Genomic DNA, 21,965 nt, shown 5'->3' with positions numbered 1-21,965 from the left:
ACACAGATGCTCTCCAAGGACTACAGGATGAAGAGTTAGGGAAGTACGTTTCTACATCCTGGAGACACAGAGGCTGGTAGCTCCAGCTAAAGGATGAAGTAACCACTGTTGACTCTACATGAAGAATCACAAGTCCCACTCCATGTTGTCCCTCTCCTGGTTCTAACAGACTGTGCTGCCAGATGCTAGGGTAGGTACACTTAGTGCTGGTGAGCCTTCTGGGATATAGCAAACAGAAGGAGCTGGAGAAGCAAATCGAAGTTAAGTCAGCTGAGTCATGTTGAGACAAGCAAGAGAAAAGACAAAATTGATATTGGCTTGCCTTTAATTCCCCCATTTATTTATTCAATTAGTAATACTAAAAGCATATGTTAGAGTTTATATATACCATAGATCTACAATTAGCTTACCAATAAAAAAGATTAATAAAGGCTGATAATTTCCATTCTACTGCATGATCTAGCTGTCAAGTCTGAGTCCCCTAAGAAATAAGCACAGTAAAATTCTTCCAAAACACTAATGCAATGTCGAATAGCTGAAGGACTTGTTAAAGATGGAGATTTTGCTGGGTGTGGGTCTGGGATGTAACCAGAGAGTTTGCTTTTCTACAGAGCTAGCAAATGTTTCCATGGCTCAGGGATCATCACACTTGGAGTAACACTGTCATGGCAATCTCTCTCAATCTCAGCCAACCTTTCATTCCATTCTTCAAGAAGTAATATAATAATAAACATTCCATTCTGCAAGCGTCAATAACATAATAAAATGCTAGTATTTTAAAAGTTATTCTAACTGTAATGCTTGTAGAATCTGTTGGGCGGCTAGACACTGTCTGAAAGTAATTAGCAGAAAGTGTTTATGTCTTTATGGACCATAGAACTGATATTTGACATGGAGTTATGCATGCAGCCTAGTCCAGCAGCTGTTCCAGGATGTCTACATATAGAGAGGTGGCCTGAGAGACAGCAGTCCAACAGAGAGAGAACTGAGACGCTAAAGCTGTGTTTACTCAGCATGTATATTGCTTTCATGCTGGCTCTACTTCCCTCAGAAGCTTAGCAGAGTGGCCTGTCTCCTGTCCCTGTGTCATTTCCATGAATATATAAAAGAGGACATCTTCTCAAATACTTCCTTGGAACGGCTCTTTCCCAGATCCAACAGACATCAGCTGGCAGATGAATAAAATATAATTAGGTTGAAAAGAAATAACCTTTAAGATTTTAATGTTAATATACCTTTCAAAATCTCCCAGGATCAAGTTAATTTACATTGTCAGTAAAATGTATTTCAAAAGGTGTACAAGTTTTGTTGCAAAAAACCAAGATCCGAAAAGAATTGAATTACATTTTAAGATCACAAATAGTAGTTATTTAAAAATATCATATAGACTGGTGAGATGGCTCATAAGTTAATAGCATTTGAGATATATAATATGTATATGTATGTATTATATGCATGAAAAATCTATAGTGAGGATGGGTGTGTAGCTTAGTGGCAGAGCTCTGGCCTAGCACTACAAGGTCTGGTTTCAAGTCTCAGTATGGGTAAGATGCCTATAAAATGAATAATTGCCTCTTTATTTGCTCTTATACATTTAAATTTAGAAAATGATTATTCATGAACTGGTCTGCAACACACTCTTTGGTTGACAGGAAGGAGGCACCCACATCTCAAACCTATGACTCGAAACTGTGTAGACTTGAGGCCTCCTGTAGTGTTGAGAAGGGAGAGCTTGTTCATCAGGGATCAGGGTGGCGTGCCAGGAATTGTGACACTCGATCCTTCCTCATCCTCAGTTATGCTGAAATCCACATTCCAAAACTCAGGATAGACTTGTCCATCCAAGCCACTCACTCATGCATCTCACCATCTGGCTCTTTGAACATGGAGAAGAAATGATTAGCCCAAATGCTTGTCAGTTTAGCAAGAGAAGATGGCTTAAAGGGAAAATGCTGGATTGGTGTGGGGCTATTCAGACCATTGGTCCGCCCACAGCTGTTCTACCATTCATCTTCACCTTGAGCTCCAGTTTCTTCATCATCAACGTGACAGGATAGGACAAGATGTTTGTTGCCAACATAGCCATTCTGTGGTTCTTTGAAAAGATTTATAAGAAACTAGTTGAAGAGTAATAAACATTCTCCAGATAAACTTGAATAAAACAAAATGAAAATTAAGGATATAAAATACTGAGGATGTGACCACAGAATGCTTGTCTAGCATGCATGAAGCGCTGGAGTAGACACACAGCTCAGTGAAAGCATGGGGTTTTGTTCTGTTTTGCTTTTAAATTTGAAAAAAAAAAAAAACAAGCTTTGATTGTTCTTCTCACAGGCGGGACATGAAAGCTTTCGGTGTCCATGTCTCATGCATTGAACCAGGGCTGTTCAAAACGGAGCTGGCAGATCCAATCAAGACAACTGAAAAAAAACTTGCCATTTGGAAACATCTGTCTCCGGACATCAAACAACAATATGGAGAGGGCTACATTGAAAAAAGTGAGTTTGATCATAGATGCAGTGTCTTCTGGGATTCCCCTCTCCTGCTCAGAATGAAGGAGTTACAGACAGCAGTGTGGATCTTTAGTAGGAGTACTAAGTTCAGAGTTACCTCTGGCTTCTCTGAGTGATCATGAGTGCTTACTAAGAAACTAACAAATGCCAAGATTTATACTAAGGGTTTCTGAATTATGTCATTTATGGACAGAGGCTTTGCAGGGTAAAATGTCCTTTCTAGGGTGCTCTGCATCTCCTGGTCATACCAGGGTCTGAAGCCAGCAGCCTTGCTCTCTGTAGTCTTCCTCCCTACACACACTTCATCTTATTACTAAACACAAGCCACTTGTTCAGCCTTGCTCACAGATCTGTGGAGGTGACAAACGATGGAGAAGACTCAGAATGTGGCCCTTATATTGTTCCATAGCTGACAACAAAAGAGGAACCAAGTAAAACTGTGAAACAATGAGACTATACAGCACCAAGCAGACAGACCCTCTGCAGGGCAAGCCAGAGAGCCAGAAGTGAGACCACTGGTATGGGCTCTAATAGCCCAGGAAATTACAGAGCAGGAAAGGGGCTCATGCTGGTTTGAATAAGGCTTTAAAATCCAAGAGTTATTTGAGTGGAGGAAGCTATCAGGGACAGGAACACATGGAAGGGGAAGAGGAAGAAGAGGTAAAAATGAGTCAAAAGACTGAGGCAAGGGGAGAGACGAATAATGATTCCGCAGTGATGACTAACACTGTGAGCATTTACAAAGCGCTCATCCTCCTTCTACATGCCTCACACACCCGCCGTGTTCATTTATAATCCTCGAGTTCTGCGGAACAGCTGCTGTTATATCCTTCATTCTATAGAAACAGAGACACAGAGTGGTGAAATTGCACAGCTAGATGTGAACCCAGCACAACTGTGCTGTGCGTTCTTAGGCACTCATCCAAAAGAAGCGATGCAGCGAACACTTTGGTCAAAGTTCCTGGCTTAGGACTCTTCTCCCAACTCCAGTTTTTCTGAACCTGTAATGTTTATTTGATGTTTCTCAAATACAGAGTTTTTGCCTTTAGAGGTAGCAGGTCCTGCCTCCCTCCGAGTCACACTGTCCCTCCCAAATGTGGCTCTGCCTCTTCATTAGTTACAGTAACACAGTGTACTATGACAAGGTTCAAGACCAAAAGTTTGAACAGAGATTCAAGATTCAAATCAGGCCGGGCGGTGGTGGTGCACGCCTTTAGTCCCAGCACTTGGGAGGCAGAGGCAGGCGGATTTCTGAGTTCGAGGCCAGCCTGGTCTACAGAGTGAGTTCCAGGACAGCCAGGGCTACACAGAGAAACCCTATCTCGAAAAAACAAACAAACAAAACAAAAAACAAACAAACAAACAAAAAAGATTCAAATCAGAAACACATATGGAAGTTTTCAAAACAATAGACATTCCCAACCAATCAATATGATACACACACACACACACACAGGCGCGCAAAAAGGCTCCTGAGGATTTCAACTAAAATGCCTGATTGACAAACTTTCCAAAGAGTGTCTCTGTAAACTTAGAGCTATCACCATATCACAGAAGCTGTATTTCTTGCACTGACTCTAAAGGTTTTGTGTAGGTCAAGGAGACAGACTGAATTTAACCCTGCTGGACTTAACACTTCAGAGACAAAGTCCGTCATGTAAAAGAGTTTTATATTAGATAATTATGCTGATGCTGATAAGTACCTATGGCTATATCACAAAGTTCCATCCATTTTTTTTCTATTTTGGCACATAACAATTGTACATATTTATGAGGCACAGCATAAGAATACCAACAGTGATAATCAGACCAAGGTGGCTGGTGTATTGATTTTCCTCAAATATTTATCATTTCTTTGGATTGAAAACATTCAAACTTTTCTTGAGCGTTGAACCCAATTTTATAGTGATTATCAAATATTAAATATTTAATAATTTAAACAATAATTTAAACTAGTCATCAACACTTAACTATGTTCTTTAAACAACTTGTGGCTACTTAATAAATATTCCCATTACTTATTAGGTTTCCTAAACAATTGGGAGCCTGCGGTCTAACACGGTAGGTTTTCCTCTGAGAAGACATGGCTCAGATGTGTTTGAAAGCATGTGAATATTATAGGGTAGCTGTACTTTGCATGTTTCAAGGAAGCCTCCTACCCATTTCTATAATTGCTGCTTCATCACTCGTCACTCTGATGGTCCACTATAATGTCTTGCCGTGGGTTAAATTTGAGCGCTAGAGCAATTCATGTACTGTGACTAACACATTCACATACACAGCCACTGGCCCTGTTTAGGGCCTCTTGAGAAATATTTGTTTGGTTCTTTTTGATGTTTCAAAAATCAGATTGTTCAATTTTTTCCTATTGAGTTGTTGGAGTTCCTTTATATTTCTTTGTGGATATTAACCCCTTATCAATGTATGGTTTGCAAATATTTTTTCCCAATCTATGAGTCATCTCTTTGCTCTTTTTACCACTTCCTTTGATGCACAGGAAATTGTTAATCTGATGCAGTCCTGTCCATCCGTTCTGACTTTTATGGTCTCTGCTGTATGGATCAACTTCAAAACTTACTGCTTGGTCCAATTTCAGAAAGCTTTTATTCCGTGATTTATAGTGTTAGGTTCTACTTTCAAGTCTTTAATATGTTCTGAGTTGACTTTTATATTCAGGATGAGATAAAGTTCCAATTTCATTCTCCTGCCTGTGAATGGCTAGTTTTTCTCTTTTATTGAAGAATCCAGGGTTCCAAATCATTCCCAATCCCTTGTGAGATTATTTGACTCTCTGTGGGATCTTAGGTCATGACTCAAACACTTCATTTGCCCAACAACTGGAGATGTTTAAACTTCTGGTTTAGGACAAAATTGTAGAGCTGTGTGGTGTCTAAGTTCCCTCCCCACCCTCGTAAGCCTGCATGTACACTCACACACAAGGTCATGCAATTAATCCTATTTTCTATAACACAGTACTCTTTAGGATAAATTAGAAATCAAACTCATGACTTCCTGGAGATAAGGTCCTCATGGACTCTGTACAGCATCCTTTCTCTACTGCCTTTAAAGAAATAGTCCTCAAAGACCTCAGATCAGCAGCATCACTTAAAAACTTGTGGAAAATGCAAATGCTAAGACGTACATCATACTTACTGGCTCAGGAATTCCATACGCAAAACTCAGAAATCTGGGTTTCAACAAGCATTGTAAGGAGATTCTGCTGCCCTCTCAAGTTTGAGATGAGATCAACTGGCCTAAAGAAGACATTCCACTAACCTTTTCTGGAGAATGGAAAGCCATTCCAGTGAGCCTCATGTATAACGGCAAATTAAAAATAAAGTCCCTATAATGAGTCTTCCTGTTTACACCCTAGCTTCCCACTGATTCTCCATTTCTGCCCAAGAGTGAATGCATTTTGTCTTTCTTTTTTTTTTTATAGGTCTACACAAACTCAAAAGCAATACCTCCTCGGTGAACTTGGACCTCTCTCTCGTGGTAGAGTGCATGGACCATGCCCTAACAAGCCTCTTCCCCAAGACTCGGTACATTGCTGGGAAAGACGCCAAGACATTTTGGATACCTCTGTCTCACATGCCAGCAGTTTTACAAGACTTTTTATTGTTGAAGCAGAAAGTAGAGCTGGCAAATCCCAAAGCTGTGTGACTTAACTGACCACAAATGCCTGCCCCCAGTTTCAAGATTGACTGATTTCAGAGACTTATCACCTCGATCTCATTCTTTACCAGACCCAACTTGGACTCAGTTATACCATGTTTCTGTTTATAAAAGAAGATATTCCATGGTCCCTTCTTAAGTCTTTTGTGAAAATAAGGACAGAGAAGGCCTATCACATAAGCCAGTCCTGCCTGATACTGAAGCTTTGCCTGATTGGTAAGATGAAAGAGAAATTGATGCTCCTTACTAGTTCAGCAATCCAGATTGTTAAACATTGTCTCTTATCAAAATGTTAAGCTATAAGAAGTCTTTCATTAGTGGATCCAATGGCTCTGTTATCTGGCAGAGAAGAAGACTCAGGCTGGGACTCACTACGTTCTGATAAGCTTTGATAAGAACAGGAAAGAGATAAAAGGCACTGTTACACAGAGCACTTGTATGAACTGAGAGGTGGTTAGAAATGGGGAAGAAGTAGAACAGCAGAGAAAGACAGGGAATGAAAGGCAGAGAGACTCCAACACAAGCCTCATACTCCAGAGGGACACAGAGGACACACTACTGCTGTTACCATGAAGTCACAGCATCTGGTCCTAGCCCTAGAGGCACCTCACCTCTGGCTTCATCTAGTTGCAGTCAGCCACCTCACAGCGGAAGCTGTTGGCTACAGCTGCTCATTACAAGGGCCAGGGTCTTGACTGCGTCTCATGGCTTCAGACTCTGTGGCTTGCTTGCTGCCCTTTGACTTTCCTGATGTGCCAAGGCTACCAAGATTTGCAGAATCCAATGGGAACTCCTTCACTGATCTTCCCACCATACTAGTCCAATTGCCCAACCTTCTAATTCTGTCTTTGTTTTGCCTCATCCTGAGATGCTTATTATTCTTATTCCTTTAAATAGCTACAATTCACTTATTCTTTCTTCCAATCAAAAACTAAGTGTCATGCGGTCTACCACTAAAAGCAAGCTTGCCAGCTGCAGCATCCGCGTTAGCAGTGCCAGCTGCACTTCTGTTAAGCTTTGAGTACTTCCTTCTTAGCTGTAGTTCTGCCATCAGCCTCCCCTGAGTAGGCTTGCTCAGCAGAACACGATGGCTGCTCTTTACTTGTTGGTTCAGATATACTACGAAGGAGCCTGCTGCCATAATAACCTATCCTGAGCCCAAGGGGTCACTGGACAGGCAAGTGTCAAGAATTGATTACTTATGTCTGTAGCTGGATGTGGGGCGTGTGCAAACTGTCCAGGCTAAAGAGAATCTCTTCTATTTAAACTATCCCCAAGACCCTAAAACATCTGTGGGTAGCTCATCCTAGTATAAAGAGAAAAAATCCTAGGAAAATGCTCAAGTTTTGCCTTTCTCCACAGTATTAACCCCAATAGTTCTTGAGGGCATAAGACATCACAGACTGATTTACTGACATGAAGAAATTGCCAAACATGAAAAACTCTGCTACCTCCAAGTGATTTAAGTTTATTTTAATCTAAGTGATGGCCTCCTGAATTCTTGCATGCAAAGGAGACAGTTCTGACTGTTACATTTACCTAACTCTGGGGTCCCTTCGCCCTTCTTTTTGATATGGAGGCTCAAATCCAGAATCTCATGCTATACCGCTGAGCTACACCACACCCCAGTTTGTGATTTATTTTTAAAAAGGAAAATGTCATATTTTCCATCTTAGTTTATGAAGCGTTGTCCTAGCCAGAGCATTGTTGCAGTCTGTAGTTTACAATTTCCAAGCTTTCTCCTTTGGAAAACCTGCCTGAGAAAGATGCAGATCCGAAGCCCCACTTGGTGCCTGGAAATAGGATAAAACCTGAAATGGATCAGGCAAAAACAACACAACCTTCTGTCATTTTTGAGTCAGGGCAGTCATCAACTGCCCTAAACTGACCCATTTTACTGCTCTTGGAGAAATTGGAGACAGAAAGGATTCCACTATGGATCTATAGCCTAAACTGTGGACAACAGCACACATAGTGAAAGGTTTATCCTCAGCCTTCAGTCCGGTTTTCTTCTTCCTTGGCAGCTATGACTTGAGTATATGTGAATGAAATGGTAGCACCTGGACTAGAAAGCAGACAATGCAACACACACACACACACACACACACACTCCAGCTGGAAAAAATAATGCCCCTGGTAACTTAGCAGATGCTTCCTGTGACATAGAGTCTTAGTACAGTTGCTATGCCTTACAAGAACAGTTTCATCTAACCCTCACTACACTTCAGTCAGTCAGCTGTGCGTTTTAGACTTGGGGAGACGAACTCAGCCACTCAAGTAATTTTCTGTATTTTAGAGTGCTCGTCATCTTGGGCTAGGGGTCACCCAGGTAGCCTCATTCCAAAGCCCATACGCAAAACACTGCTGTGTGATAAAGAACCCAAGGCTCTCGAAGTCTTCCTAAACCTCGATTCTGACTATACAGAAGCAAAAGCCTTTATTAACCAGCGTGACATCAGTCATGCCTGCTCAACAATGGTCATAAGTACAAGTGTTATATAATTCTGAGAAACCTGTAGATATACACTTATTTTTGTTTTTGTAAATTCTCCTATTTCTTAATAACAGCAATTTTACGCAGTGTTTCTGACACCATTTCTAAATTTTCTTTCCCTTCCCTTCTCTTCTTTGTCATCCTCAATCGTATTTGCTTTCTGTTACTTGCTTGTGGAATTTGTTTGTGATTGTTCTTTGCTAATCTCAATGACCTTCACTCACCTCTCCTCACCCAAGAGTCAAAATCTTTTAGCTTTTAAGATCAAACAAAAAGAAAGACACCAAAAATCAGGTGACACAAATACCAAGTCTCTTATTGCTGTTGTGTTTTGCTTTTTGTTTTGAATAAAAAATATTGACAGTCTGTCGTGGTCCCTGTAGCTAGGGCTAACTAAGGCACTGAAAGAATGGAAAGAAACTGGATGAGTTCAGAGCCTCCATCCCTACCAGACTGCAATCTAAGAAAATGCCAGTAAACCACTGAACAATATGATTTGATAGGAATAACCCACTGTTTGTCTCAGAGACATTTCATGGAGCACATTTACGATGTCACACTCTTCTGCCCTGACATCACTGAAGAAGGGAAGGTCACCACCTTCTAATTGCTTTGTCAGTTAGCTCCAGCTACTAGAACACTTCAGGGCTCCTGCGCCCACTTCCATCATCATAAGAAGGATTCTCATTCATTCAATTTTTCAAACAGCCATGCTCCACCCCAGAGCGCAGTCCATGTATTTTCTATGAAGTCTTTATGGCTGTTACACAGAAGATACATTTACTGTTCTCTTTGACAAATGGAAAACGTAAGATCCGAATTCTTGCATGTATAATAATCTGAGCTAATTTCCCCATCCTTGAAGTCTAAGAAAAAAAGGAAGAAATGGGTGGGGAAAGGAAGAAAAAAAAGGCACATGTCACACAATGAATGTTAAATACACGGGCTCCCTGTGAATTCTTTCCGGCATGCTGGAGCCATCGTAGATTAGCAATTGACAAACCCCAAGTGCTGAACATTATATAAGACAAGACTCTTGGCTACAGGCTCCACTTTCTCCGCTCCCTGGAAATTTTGTACTTTTCCCCCACATTTAATTTGTGTGTGTGCGTGTCCATGCGTATGGTGTATATAGGGTTGAGTGTACCACTGCATGTATGTGGAAATCAGGAGACAACTTGTGAGAATCAGTTTCCTTCTTCTACTCTCTGAGTCTGGGAGTTCCACTGTTTGGAAACCAGATACTGGGGGTTAGCGGCAATTGTCGTTAGCCACTGAGCCATCTGGCAGGTCCATGTGCCCTAGGCCTCTAAGAGGATGGTGGAGAAAGGAAAGCAAGTGCTTCTCTCATTTCCTGCTCTCCAACCCCTGCTGCAAGAATCTGTGTAAGAAACTCAGCTTCTCGTCATAAGTATCAATACAAATCGGCATTTACAGGGTTCATAGATTGCTTTCAGAACAAAAGAAGAAAAAGTTTCCTGGCCAGATCCTTAACCCTCAACTCTTCTTTAGACCTTCTCCCTTCTCCCTACAGGCCACTCCTTTACCTCCAAATTGGAAAGGGATCAAGTCTGAGGGGAATATTCCATCCATGGTTCCATTAGACACAGAGACAGGTGTGTTGACACAGCGAGGCATATGAGGAAACAGAACCCTGGTTTAAAAAAATACTTCTGTAAGTTCAAACCATGGGCTAACATGGTAAAGACACAGAGTTTTGTTTGTGCTTCCAAAATTCAATTCTAGGATTCACAGCCTCACTGCAAACACACTAAAGAGTTTTGTGCAAGAGGCAGCCCAAAAATGAGTCAACAGAGTGATGTAACAGTGTGTTGTAACCATACCTCTACCTCCATAAGGAAAAATACAAAAGAGGCCCTGACCTTGGCCTAACTTTTTTAAAAATAGCATATATATTCATTGTTTGTGTTACTATTTGAATAAAGGTGTTTTCATACAAGTGTGTACTGGACAGGGAACATACTCCCTCACACTCTCCACTCTCTCCTTCTCGTCCTTCTCGACTCCTGTCCCCTTTGTTCCCCTAGACAGCTTCAAGTCCACTTTTTTATGTCATTTATACTGATAGGCTTCTATGTATTTGTACAAAATCCAGGACTCAAATAAAAGATGGTATTTGTCTTTTTAAAACGGGTTTGATTAGATAAGTATGATTCTCTCTGGTTGCGTCCACTTGCCTGGAAATGATGGTTTTTGTTCTTCTTCACGGCTGAAGATGGATTCCCTTGTTTATATATGCAATGTTTTCTTTATGCATTTATCTCTGTTGCTGAACACGTAGGTTGGTTCCATAATTTAGCTACTATGGTTGCTGACACAAGAGACAGCAATATGCATGGATCTTCTGTGACATGTTGAAGTCCTTTGGGAAAAAATACCCAGAAGGGATATAGTAGGGTCACATGGCAGATATAGTTTCAATTTTAAAAAATAAAGTATGCAAGTTTACATTCCCACCAGTAGTATATAAGATAAAGATTTGCTTTGGCTCTCATGCTCACCAGCATGTTTTCTTAATGTCTGCTTGGCCTAAAATTTCAATGAAGAGAAGAAGGTTGACAAAGGCTGTTATCTGCTCTTATATGTTCAGAGCATTCTTGGGAGCCCTACTCATAAGTAACTGTGTTCACTGTACACAGGACAGCAGGGTTAGCTGAAGTCCAGGTGCAGAAGAGCTGAAGATGCTGGGGTGATTCTCTTAGGAGTAAAAATAGGGGAGACAGAATAGCTCTCTCGAAGGAGGACAAGCAGTAGAACAAGGGCCATGGGTAGAAGCTGCTCGAGTTTCAAGTTCAGCATTGCATAGGGAGGATTTTTGTACCAGTGGGTTGGCAGACATCAGCAACTGTGAGTGAGCATAGACTGAATGCTACCGTGACACAAGGATGCTGAAAAGGGAGTCAGGAAGATGGAAGGCACTTGCTGTTTTTGTTGAAATAGATTCTTAATCCCTCTGATTCTATCCCTCACAGAGAGGCTTTCCTCGGATATGGCACACGCCTATAACTAACTATTTAAATAGCTAGAATTTCTAAATTCTAAAGCCTAAGGGAACAACATTCCAGACGTCTCTTATCCCAGGTGTCATAAGATGTGAAATTTTATTCCCCTAAGTATGAAAGCTTGCCTTAGCCTCCAATAGGAGAAAAGTCTGTGGTGTTGAGAGGGAATGGAACAGAAATCTTTACAAGGTTAAGCTAACTTCTGATCTTCTTTAGAAGAAACCTCAAGGTTAGCACAGGAAAAGGAAACTGGAAGTATTCTTGGAATAGCTCACAACCTGAGGGGCATGGTAGTTCCGATGTGTGTGTACTTATCTTATACTCATGGGTTCTGCAACAAGGAGTTCAACCACTCATAGGTAGAGAATAACTCGGAAAATGCACCTGTATTGCATGTGTACAAAAATCCTTCCTGAGACTACTAGTAGACTCATCCATCCATTAATAAATGATATTCAAGGTGAGTCGTACCTCTCTTTGAATCCAATTAATTCTTTCAGGCATCCATTCAGAAAATGCTGCATTGCCCCGCAGGGCTGTCTAGTTCCCAAAGAATGATTCACTGAGAGAAAGATCCATGACATGGGCAGTCATGACTTTAAAGTATTAGACCCTGGAGCTAGTGAGATGGCTCACCAGGTCTTTACCTGTTTGTCACCAAGCCTAATGGCATGAGTTTGATCACCAGAATTCACATGGTGGAAGAAGAGAACTGACTCCTGAGAGTTGTCCTCTGACCTCCATGCATATGCCTACCTCCAAAAAAAAAAAAAAAAGTAAATGTTGGACATTTACTGAAACTCTCCATGTATTTTTCTTTCCTTAAGCTCATCTTTTCTATTTTGTATACTAATGCACAGAGACCAACTCACTTGACTATTAGCTAAAAACACTACCAACAAAGTTGTTCAAAGCTCAACTTTTAGCCAGATGTTGTGGCATACACCTTTAGTCTCAGCACTTGAGAAGCAGAGATAGGTTAACCTCTGAGCTTGAGGCCAGCCTGACCTACAGAACGAGTTCCAGGATAGCCAGGGCTACACGGGGAAACCCTGTCTCAAAAATATAGCCAAAAAAAGGTCCAACATTTTTTTGATACTTCTTTCTTAACAAACCACTTCCCCGCTATGATGAAATGGTGCCATCATGCTGGAACTGACAGGTGGAAGCTGTATGGGTTGAAATGTGTCCCCACTAAACAATATGCTGAAATTCCAAACCCCTAGTATCTCGGAAGCTGACCTTATGTGAAGACAGAGTCTTTGCAGAAATAGTCAAGTTAAAATGAAATCTTAGAGTCAGTCCTGGTGGTTCGCTCCCTTAATCCCAGCACCAGGGAGGTGAAGGCAGGTGGATCTCTGTGAGTTCTAGGCCAGACTGATCTACATAGTGAGTCTCAGGATAGTCAAGGTTATATAGAGAGATTGTCTCAACAGCAAAGCAAAACAAAACAAAATACAGTCTTAGAGTAGACTTTAATCCAATAGGATCACTGCATTCATAAGAAAGAGACATTTAGACATAAAGCATAAAGGTAGACATGCTTGGAGAAGGAGAAGGAAGAGGAGGAAGAGGAGGAAGAGGAGATAAACTAATACGCACAGGGTGAGTGTTATAGTTTGTATATGCTCCGTCTAGGGAGTGGCACTATTAGAAAGTATGGCCTTGTTGGAGTAGGTGTGTCACTCTGAGTGTGGACTTTAAGACCCTTATCCTAGCTGCCTGGATGTCAGTATTCTGCTAGCAGCCTTCAGATGAAGATGTAGAACTCTCAGCTCCTCTTGCATCATGCCTGCCTGGATGTTGCCAGGTTCTTGCCTTGATGATAATGGACTGAACCTCTGAACCTATAAGCCAGCCCCAATTAAATGTTGTCCTTGTAAGAGTTGCTTTGGTCATGGTGTCTTTTCACAGCAGTAAACCCCTAACTAAGACAGTGAGGTAGTTATCTCCAAGACATAGAGGAAGGCCTGAAGAGACATTTCCACACAGCCTTTAAAGAACCAATGTTATTACCATCTGGATTTCTGACTTTTAATCTCCAGAAGTATGACAATAAATTTCTGTTATTTAAGCCACTAGTGGAATAAAAAAAATCCTTATCTTCTTGCCTTTTTCTCAATAATTTCTCTAAAAATCCTTGTGAGGATCAGGAGAGATGACACAGTGGTTAAAAACACACTCTGCTCTCAAAAAAATACCCGAATTCAGTTCCCGCATGCATCTGGTGGCTCACAACCACCTATAACTCCAATTCCAGGGAGTCTAATGCCGTCTTCTGGACTCCATTGGTGCCTTCACATGCACACACACACACACACACACACACACACACACACACACGAACTTACATGTACATATAATTTAAAAGTTTAAAAGTCTATCTCTAAAAAAATCTTCATGAGGAATCCGTGTGGAGGCATTTCACACTGCATCATGAAGAAAGACTCAAAGGTGAAACACCCTTAGTGAGAACAGCTCTGCCCTTCACATTGGCTTGAACATTACCTGGAAAGTGGGGACTAGGAAAGCAACTACCTCAAGTCTTAGAACAGAGCAGTGCATGTGTCAGATCTTAGCATACTGCTAAGTAATGTCAGGTATTCATATGGTAGGCACATTGTAAAATGAACTTAGGTTCATGGCAGAACTGGTCTCCATCTGTTACATGGATAGACTGGCCAAAAGCAAGAACAAGAGATGTATTTGACTTCTCTTCTTCTCAGTTTTGTAAGTGTGGCACAGAGAGCTAACAGAATGATGAGAAAAGGTTTAAGGTCTGTGAGCTAAAGCATCAACCACCATCTCAGAATCTCCTCGGCAGAGTCCTACCTGTGAGACTGTGACAAGAGGGAAGTAGAGTTAGAGGCTGGAGGGCTGGGCAAAGGGATGCTAGGACCAAGGGTTGCAGAACAGCAAGGCCCCTGAATCTCTCTCTCTCATTCACCTCAAAGTTTCAAAGAAATTTGTACCGTGTAATTTCAAAGAAAGGGGAACAGTGTACCAGAAAAGTGGGGAACTGAAAATGTATTCTTTGTTAGATTAAGGACACAGTCAGACTTTGGTGGGAAGAGATGGGTTTCTTCAATTTGGGGAAAGACAGGAGGGTCCTATTGCACAGTAAGAAAATTGACCTCAGAGAATGACCATAACAGAGAAGTAAGCCTAGCATCTGCTCCCTGAAGCAAGACGATGGTGATGATGACGGTTGTGACGATAATGATGATGGCCGATACCCAAGGTTGAGCAACTGTTATGTAACAAGGTTCTATACAGTATAATTGGTGATTGTCAATTAAACTGTGTTAATTGCATGCGTGGTTATCTCACTTGATCAACCTTGCATTTGCAACCTTGCAAAATTCCTATAAAGAAAAGCAGAGCCAGGTGGGTTTCACAATTTGCCCTACAGCTTAGAGCCAGGATATCGTTGAACTATAGGCCTCTCCTGCCAACACTCTTCCAGAAGCAACTCTAGCCTTTCTTATGAGGTGTGAAGCTTCAACTTTCACCCCTGAGATCAATTCACAGAGGGTTTGAATTCTAAATACTGTCATTGTCAAAAAAGTAATGGCTGCCACAATCTTGTTGAAGGAACAGGTTCTCATACAAAGTCTCCAGTGGCTTTTGGGCTGACGCTAACCGCTGCTGTAGTCCCGTGAACTGTGTGCATTTCCTCAGGTAATGATTCAGCACAATTGTGCTCTTGTACTTTGCTAGCTTCATGTAATGAAATGGAAACCACAGGAAATGCTGCGGGCAGAGTGCTGGTTTGGGGTTTGTTTAGGAACTCTGTCCCCCTCCCCCTTCCCCTCTCCCTCTCCCTCTCCCTCTTCCTCTACCTCTCTCTCTCTTTTTTTTTTAGACAAAGTCTTATTCTGTAGCCCAAAATCCCAACAAAGCTTCTTTCTATCTTAACCTCCTAATTGTTAGGTTATAAGTGATCACTGCCACGTCTAGTTTACTGTCAGATCCTGAACTTGAATTTTCACCCTCAACCTGATTAATGTGACAAAGGTACCATGAAGAGAGAGAGAGACAGAGACAGAGACAGAGACAGAGACAGAGAGACAGAGAGACAGAGAGAGACAGAGACAGAGAGAGACAGACAGAGAGAGACAGAGAGAGACAGAGACAGAGAGAAAGACACAGAGAGAGAGAGAGACAGAGAGAGAGAGAGAGAGAGAGAGAGAGAGAGAGAACGAGAACAAACTGGGGACATCCTGTTCCTTTGTTAAGTAACAAAATAGTCCCATGACAAGAGAAACTTCATGAAAATGACTGCAAGTCAGATCCGGTAGCTCAAACCTGTAATCTCAATATTTGGGAAGTTGAGGCAGGAGGATAGCTGTAAGCTCAAGGCTATACAGTGAGTTCCAGAGCAACTTGGGCTAAAGTAAAGCCATGTCCCCTAAAATAAGAAGGAGAGACAGAGAGACAGTTCAGTGGTTAAAAGTGCTTGCTGCTCTTACAGAGAGCATGGATCAATTCGCAACACCCACACTGGACAGCTCACAGGACGCCTGTACCTTCAGCTCCGGGGAGTGTGATGCTTCTGGCCTCCACCAGCAGCACTGACACACACGTGCAGATATCCTGCCACACACACATAAATTAAATCTTTTTTTAAAAAGTTAGGAGAAGAAAGGAAGGAAAGGTGAGAGGAAGGGAAAGAAGAAGAAAAACAGTTGTAAAAACCTAACTGAGGACTTCTGAAGCAGCCATTTTCAGAGAACGCCGCCCCTCCCCACCCCACCCTCCCCGCTCCCCCACCCCCCCCTCCCAGCAAGGAACAAGCAGAGACAGCTCTTTGCAGAACGTAAAATCTCTACAGCACGTATCTGCATGGCTAAAGGCACAGCTGTATTTCGGTCTCAGCAGGATGTAAAGTAAGATCGCCTGTGCTTCTGGAAAATATCAAGGAAGCTTAAACAAGCTGCCACATGAACCCAAAATAAGAAAGCGTGAGCGGATAATAGAGAAAAGCATCGTCATTGGGTGCTTTTTATGTGGGTATGTGCTATATACATGACCTGACATATCCTCTCAACAGGTTTATGAGTCAATTGATCTACATGTGTATGGTGGGGTATTTGAACATGTGTGTCAGTGTCTGTGGTAGAGGCCAGAGGCATTGCATCCCCCTGGAGCTGGAGTCACAGGCATCCTGCGAGCTGCCCAGTGTGTGTGCTGGGAACTGACCTGTAAGAGCAGCAAGCATTTGAGGCCTCATTTTACTGGCAATAAAAAACTAGATTAGGAGAAGACTACATGTTGTGCTCAAACATGCACATTTATACACACACACAACACAAGCATACACACACACACATAAAGACACGACACAAGCATATACACACATAACACATCATACACACACACAACACATGCATGCACATACATAGATACGTATACATACACAAACTAATTAATTCATAAAAAGTATTTAAGCTTCAAAGTTCAGCAGCACATTTCTATAATTCTAGCTCTTAGAAGGGTGAGACAGGAGGATCATAAGTTCAAGACCAGCCTGGGCTATGTACTGAGATGCTGTCCCAGAAAACAAATTGTAAAACCAATTAGAACAGGAAACAAGTGAAAAACTCTTTGACTGTGTTTGGTGGATATAAACAGCCTATTCACAAACTCAATCCATACAAGGTCTTTCAAATTTAGATGTGGAAAGGCAAGAGGGATAGGTGACTGAAACTAAGACCTGTTTGGTGCATCTCTCTTTCTTCCGGATGTCCCTAAGGACCCTGACATACACCTATTCCAGTCACCGTTTTAAAAGTTGCCCTCAGAAAAATTAAATGCTTAGAAGGCACACCCATGTCTAGTAGACATGGTGAGTGCTAACTCTAGTCTCTGACTCTCAAATCTGACTTCATTTGCTGATGAGACTGGTCTTCTAAACACCCCATAAGGAATTCCTGACACCAGCTTAGCTCCAAGACAGTGAGGTCTGAACGCAGCTTGCCTGCCAATCCTCTCTTAAATCAGCCCCTCTTTCTTCCCACAACTTGGCTTCAGTTCCCAGGCCCAGAGAATGAATGGAAACCAAGTGACCTTTGTGGCAGAAATTTCCCTGTCTAATCTTTTTTGCAGCAAGAGGCCTGTAACTGGACAGGGAAAAGGGAGGCGGAGCTAAGGGTGACAGAGAGGGAGAGACAGGAGGAGAAGGAGGAGAGGGGAAGGGGGAGGGGGAGGAGGAGGACGACGAGGAGGACGAGGAGGAGAAAAAAGACGAGATGGAGGCAGATGTGAATCCAGGTAGCCGGGCGGTAGCGGTGCACGCCTTTAATCCCAGCATTTGGGAGGCAGAGGCAGGCAGATTTCTGAGTTCGAGAGTTCGAGGCTAGCCTGGTCTACAGAGTGAGTTCCAGAACAGCCAGGGCTACACAGGGAAACCCTGTCTCGAAAAAACAAACAAACAAAAAAAACCAAAAAACAAAAAAAAAAGAAAGAAAGAAAGAAAGAAAGAAAGAAAGAAAGAAAGAAAGAAAAGAAAAGGTTAGGATAATTGGGGTAACGTGTCTAAATTGGACATCTTGTATGTTGAGATTTTATTGATATATAAAACCATTGGCTAACTATAACTATTAAGAGTTTTGATTTATTAGGTGATGAGCGTGGTGGCTGATCGCGGGGTGGACGATCGTGGGGTAGGGAAGGGAACTCAGGAGCTTCAGCCTGGCCGGAGAACCTGCTGAGATGAGAACACCCAGCTGGTGCCAAGTGGCCTGCTGGTGCCGCCATTAGTGCCGGAACATGGCGGATGAGCCAGGAGCCAGCCACACGCCTCTTTTATAATACCTCCTGGTACAGACCTTTCTCCGACATCTTGGTCCACCTCTTAGCACTATCAAGCAGGACACTAGGAGGTGCCTGGTTCTCATTTAAAAAAGAAAAAAGATTTCCCCAGAAACAGCCCTTCAGCTTTTGCCTGAGCGTAATGCCAGGAAGTAGCTGTTCCCCGTTCTGCCCATAAGAATCATCCAGAAATGAGTAAAGCCAAACCTAGTACGAGTCCTGTGTAGTATTGTAAGAATACAGTCAGTGAACAGTCCCCATAGTCACAGGGAAAGTCAGAGATCAAGCCAGCTGTTGTCAGCCCTTGTGATAACCCAGAATAGTCCAGAAGTTAAACAATCAATGGCAAATATAATGTTTTAAGTAAACAAAAGATATAGTTGTGAATGTATGTATATATGTATTATGTATATATGATGTATGTATGTATGTATGCATGTATGTATGTATTATGCTCTCTCTATCTGCCAAGTCCTGCCCGATTCGGGTCCCCAAAGCTCACTGCCCCACTTAGAGGAGACCCAAGGGAACCAGCTGGCCACTTGGAGAAGCTGTTGCTCCCTGTGTAACATGAAATGCAGGAAACAGTGGAGTTTTCTCTGTGTGTAAAGTTGCTGCATAGTGCCCATGAAGCTGAGCTCTTAGCAACAACTTTCAAAATAATGGGATGAGTGTTACTCATCAAGGTCTGTCATTAACATGCAAATTAGATTCATGCTTAAGGGTCCTCTTTTAAAATCCAGTTGCTAACCACGGTTATAAAAGAGAAAGGGGAAAAAATGGTGGGACCTTTGCTTGGTTTTTCTCATTGAATTCTCTATACTAGAGTCAAGGCACTTTTGAGATGGGGTGGTGGGGGGTAGAGGGAGAAAGCAGAGACTGAAAGATATTTCACCTACTCTCGCACAAAAGCTTTGCCTTGCATAAAGAGCTGCTACTCTGTCAAACAAATGCCATAGCTCTGTTTTCATTGCAGCCACAGTGTATGAAAAGCCAAAGTTTGCTACAAAGCCCCCTCCGTGTATTCAAGGACATCACAGGGAGGCTTAACCTGGTCATGTGTGTAAACTCACCAGGCTGCTGTGTCTATCTTCTTCTCTGTCTCTCCTGCCTGCCTCTCTGCCGCCTGCCTCTCTCAGGCCTGAATAATCAAGTTGACTTCCATACCGCTGGCTCCCTGGAGATGGGCCTGTGGGGAGGCACCTCAGAGGCAAGCATATCTCTATAAAGAGATATGACAAAGCATTTGGGGAATGTGTTAGCTGAACATAAAAACACATAAGAACGTTAGCTGTGCCTCTCTGAGACAGGATCGAGAGTGGCAAAACATCTCCACTCCTGTAGCTGTGAGGGAGGGCAAGGGCAAGCACAGAGCAGGTACTGACTGGCCAACCCGATGTCAAAGGCAACCTGCCGTATTAGTTAAAAACAAGCAAGTAACAACCACAAGGACAAAACAAAACACAAAAGCAAAACAAAAGCAGAACAAAACTGTAGTTTTGAGAGTGCAGAACCAGGAAGAGATTAGCCGGCTGTCAAACAGAATAGGACCACCTCATTAACATGAATTAAAGAAAGGAGAGAGAGAGAGAGAGAGAGAGAGAGAGAGAGAGAGCTGCGAACCTCCACCTCTAGCTAGTAGAAAGTGACTAAATATCATGTTTCCAACCCATAATCTCTCTCCCAAGAGCATTTTTCTGTTTTCAAAGCGGCATTGCCCTGGGGATAAAACACAGACACTTGGTATCATAGAGCCACCCACTGAGCCGGTTTAAGACCACCACCCCAGTGGCATAAGGAAAACCACCAGAAGCTGTCCCCACATCTGTTCTCCTGAAGCAGCCACAAAGCCCAGGAAGGATTTCCTGAGCCTCCTCTCAAGCAGAACCTAAGATGAAGGCAGCCAAAGGCACAAAGGTCCTGCAGGCCCCGTGTCACTCTTCTGCCATGTTCATTTGTCCTCCAGATGTACAAGAGCACTGACCACTTTGTCATCAGAGCTAGCCCTGGAGTTCACTCACGCTTCTGGTCTGGTTGGTCCCAAACTCAGCCTTTGCTTCCCAAGACCTGGGGTTAAAGGTGTGTGCCACCACCTGGCTCCTAGCCCTCTTTCAAATATTTTTCTCTCTGTTTTGCTATTGGGTCAATTGAGACAAATGACATTTGGAGTGGGGAGAGGGAAAGGAAGAGGGAGAGGGAGAGGGAGAGAGAAAGAGAGAGGGGAAGGGGGAGGGAGAGAGAGAGAGAGATCCTGCTATTTTGTGGCTTGTGAAAAAACTGTGATGTCCTAGAGAAACAATATCCTAAGAGTGTCAGAAGTTCTGACTGTTGGATCACTGCCCCCCACCCCAGTCACCAGTCTTCCTCTCCCTCCCCTTTCCTCCTCCCTTCCTTCTTTCCTTCCTTCTGACCTTTCTTTCTTTCTTTCTTTCTTTCTTTCTTTCTTTCTTTCTTTCTTTCTTTCTTTCTTTCTTCCTGTCTGTCTGTCTTTTCCATCTAGTCCTTTGACAATAACTGCCAGCATTCTTTCTGGGGTCAGGGAATGAGGAACAGAGGCAGTGGGGCAAGAGGCTGCCTTTAGAGCAAAGCTTTCAAATCAGTTTCCATAGCAAACAAGCAGAGGCAAGGAGCTCACCCAAAACAGTTGTATTAGCCAGACAATGGTGGCTCACTCCTTCAATCCCAGCACTCAGGAGGCAGAGGCAGAGGCAGGCAAATCTCTTGAGTACGATGTCAGCCTGGTCTACAGATCTAGTTCCAGGACAGCCAGGGTTATACAGTGAATCATTGTCTTGAAAAACATAAAAACAAACAAACAAAAAGATTTGAGGAACAGTTATATTTCATGAAATCGGTTAGATTAGCCAAGAAGGTTGCATTTTGGTAGAGTGGGCAGACTACTGTCCTATTGGCAATGACAGGGTTGTGAACACGAACTGTCTGCCACAGTCTCTCTGAACTCCTCTTCTGAGTGACCATCATTCATGGCTGTTAGATGGTGATCTGGTCATTTTTATGGTTCTCTGGCCCTGACTTAGCTGGTCAGTCTTCTCCGAAAGGTGAGAAAAGCACTCCCAGCAGTATAGTAAATCTCTAATGTGGTCTTGCTATGGTCTGGGTATGGGTTAGTTATACCTCCCCACAGGTCAGAGGCTTGGTCTCCATGATGACCCTGTTGGAAGGCAATGGAAGCTTTAAAAGGTAGTGGGGCCTACTGGAGGTCTTTGAGTCATTGGAGAAGGTACCCAGGTCTCACCATTACCCTTCCAAAAGAAGTTGCTCTTTGATGGTTAGGCTTGAATTCCCAAAGCTGTGAACTAAACCTTTTTTCTTGATAAGTAGTCTATATCAAGGATTTCCTTATAGTCATGAAAGCTCATTAATAGAGTGTCTAAGACGAAATTTCCTTGGGTTCCTCAATTAAAAATGAAACTACACCTTCCGCCC

The 21,965-nt window shown here is 42.6% G+C and overlaps 1 protein-coding gene across 1 annotated transcript in view; it reads left to right on the top strand.

Moving 5' to 3' along the window:
- Dhrs9 (dehydrogenase/reductase 9) overlaps positions 1 to 6,315 on the top strand; it is an 8,778-nt gene extending 2,463 nt beyond the window's left edge. Inside the window, exons 3-4 of the mRNA XM_028763042.1 lie at positions 2,335 to 2,498; positions 5,953 to 6,315. Of these exons, the coding sequence (XP_028618875.1) occupies positions 2,335 to 2,498; positions 5,953 to 6,176 (388 nt within the window). The 3' untranslated portion in view covers positions 6,177 to 6,315. The remainder of the gene's footprint in view (positions 1 to 2,334; positions 2,499 to 5,952) is intronic.
- The last annotated feature ends 15,650 nt before the right edge of the window (positions 6,316 to 21,965 follow it).

Source organism: Grammomys surdaster, unplaced genomic scaffold, assembly GCF_004785775.1.
Source record: "Grammomys surdaster isolate TR1022 unplaced genomic scaffold, NIH_TR_1.0 136, whole genome shotgun sequence".
NCBI lineage: Eukaryota > Metazoa > Chordata > Mammalia > Rodentia > Muridae > Grammomys > Grammomys surdaster.
The sequence above is the reverse complement of the archived record's forward strand: the minus strand, read 5'-3'. Positions and strand labels throughout refer to the sequence as shown.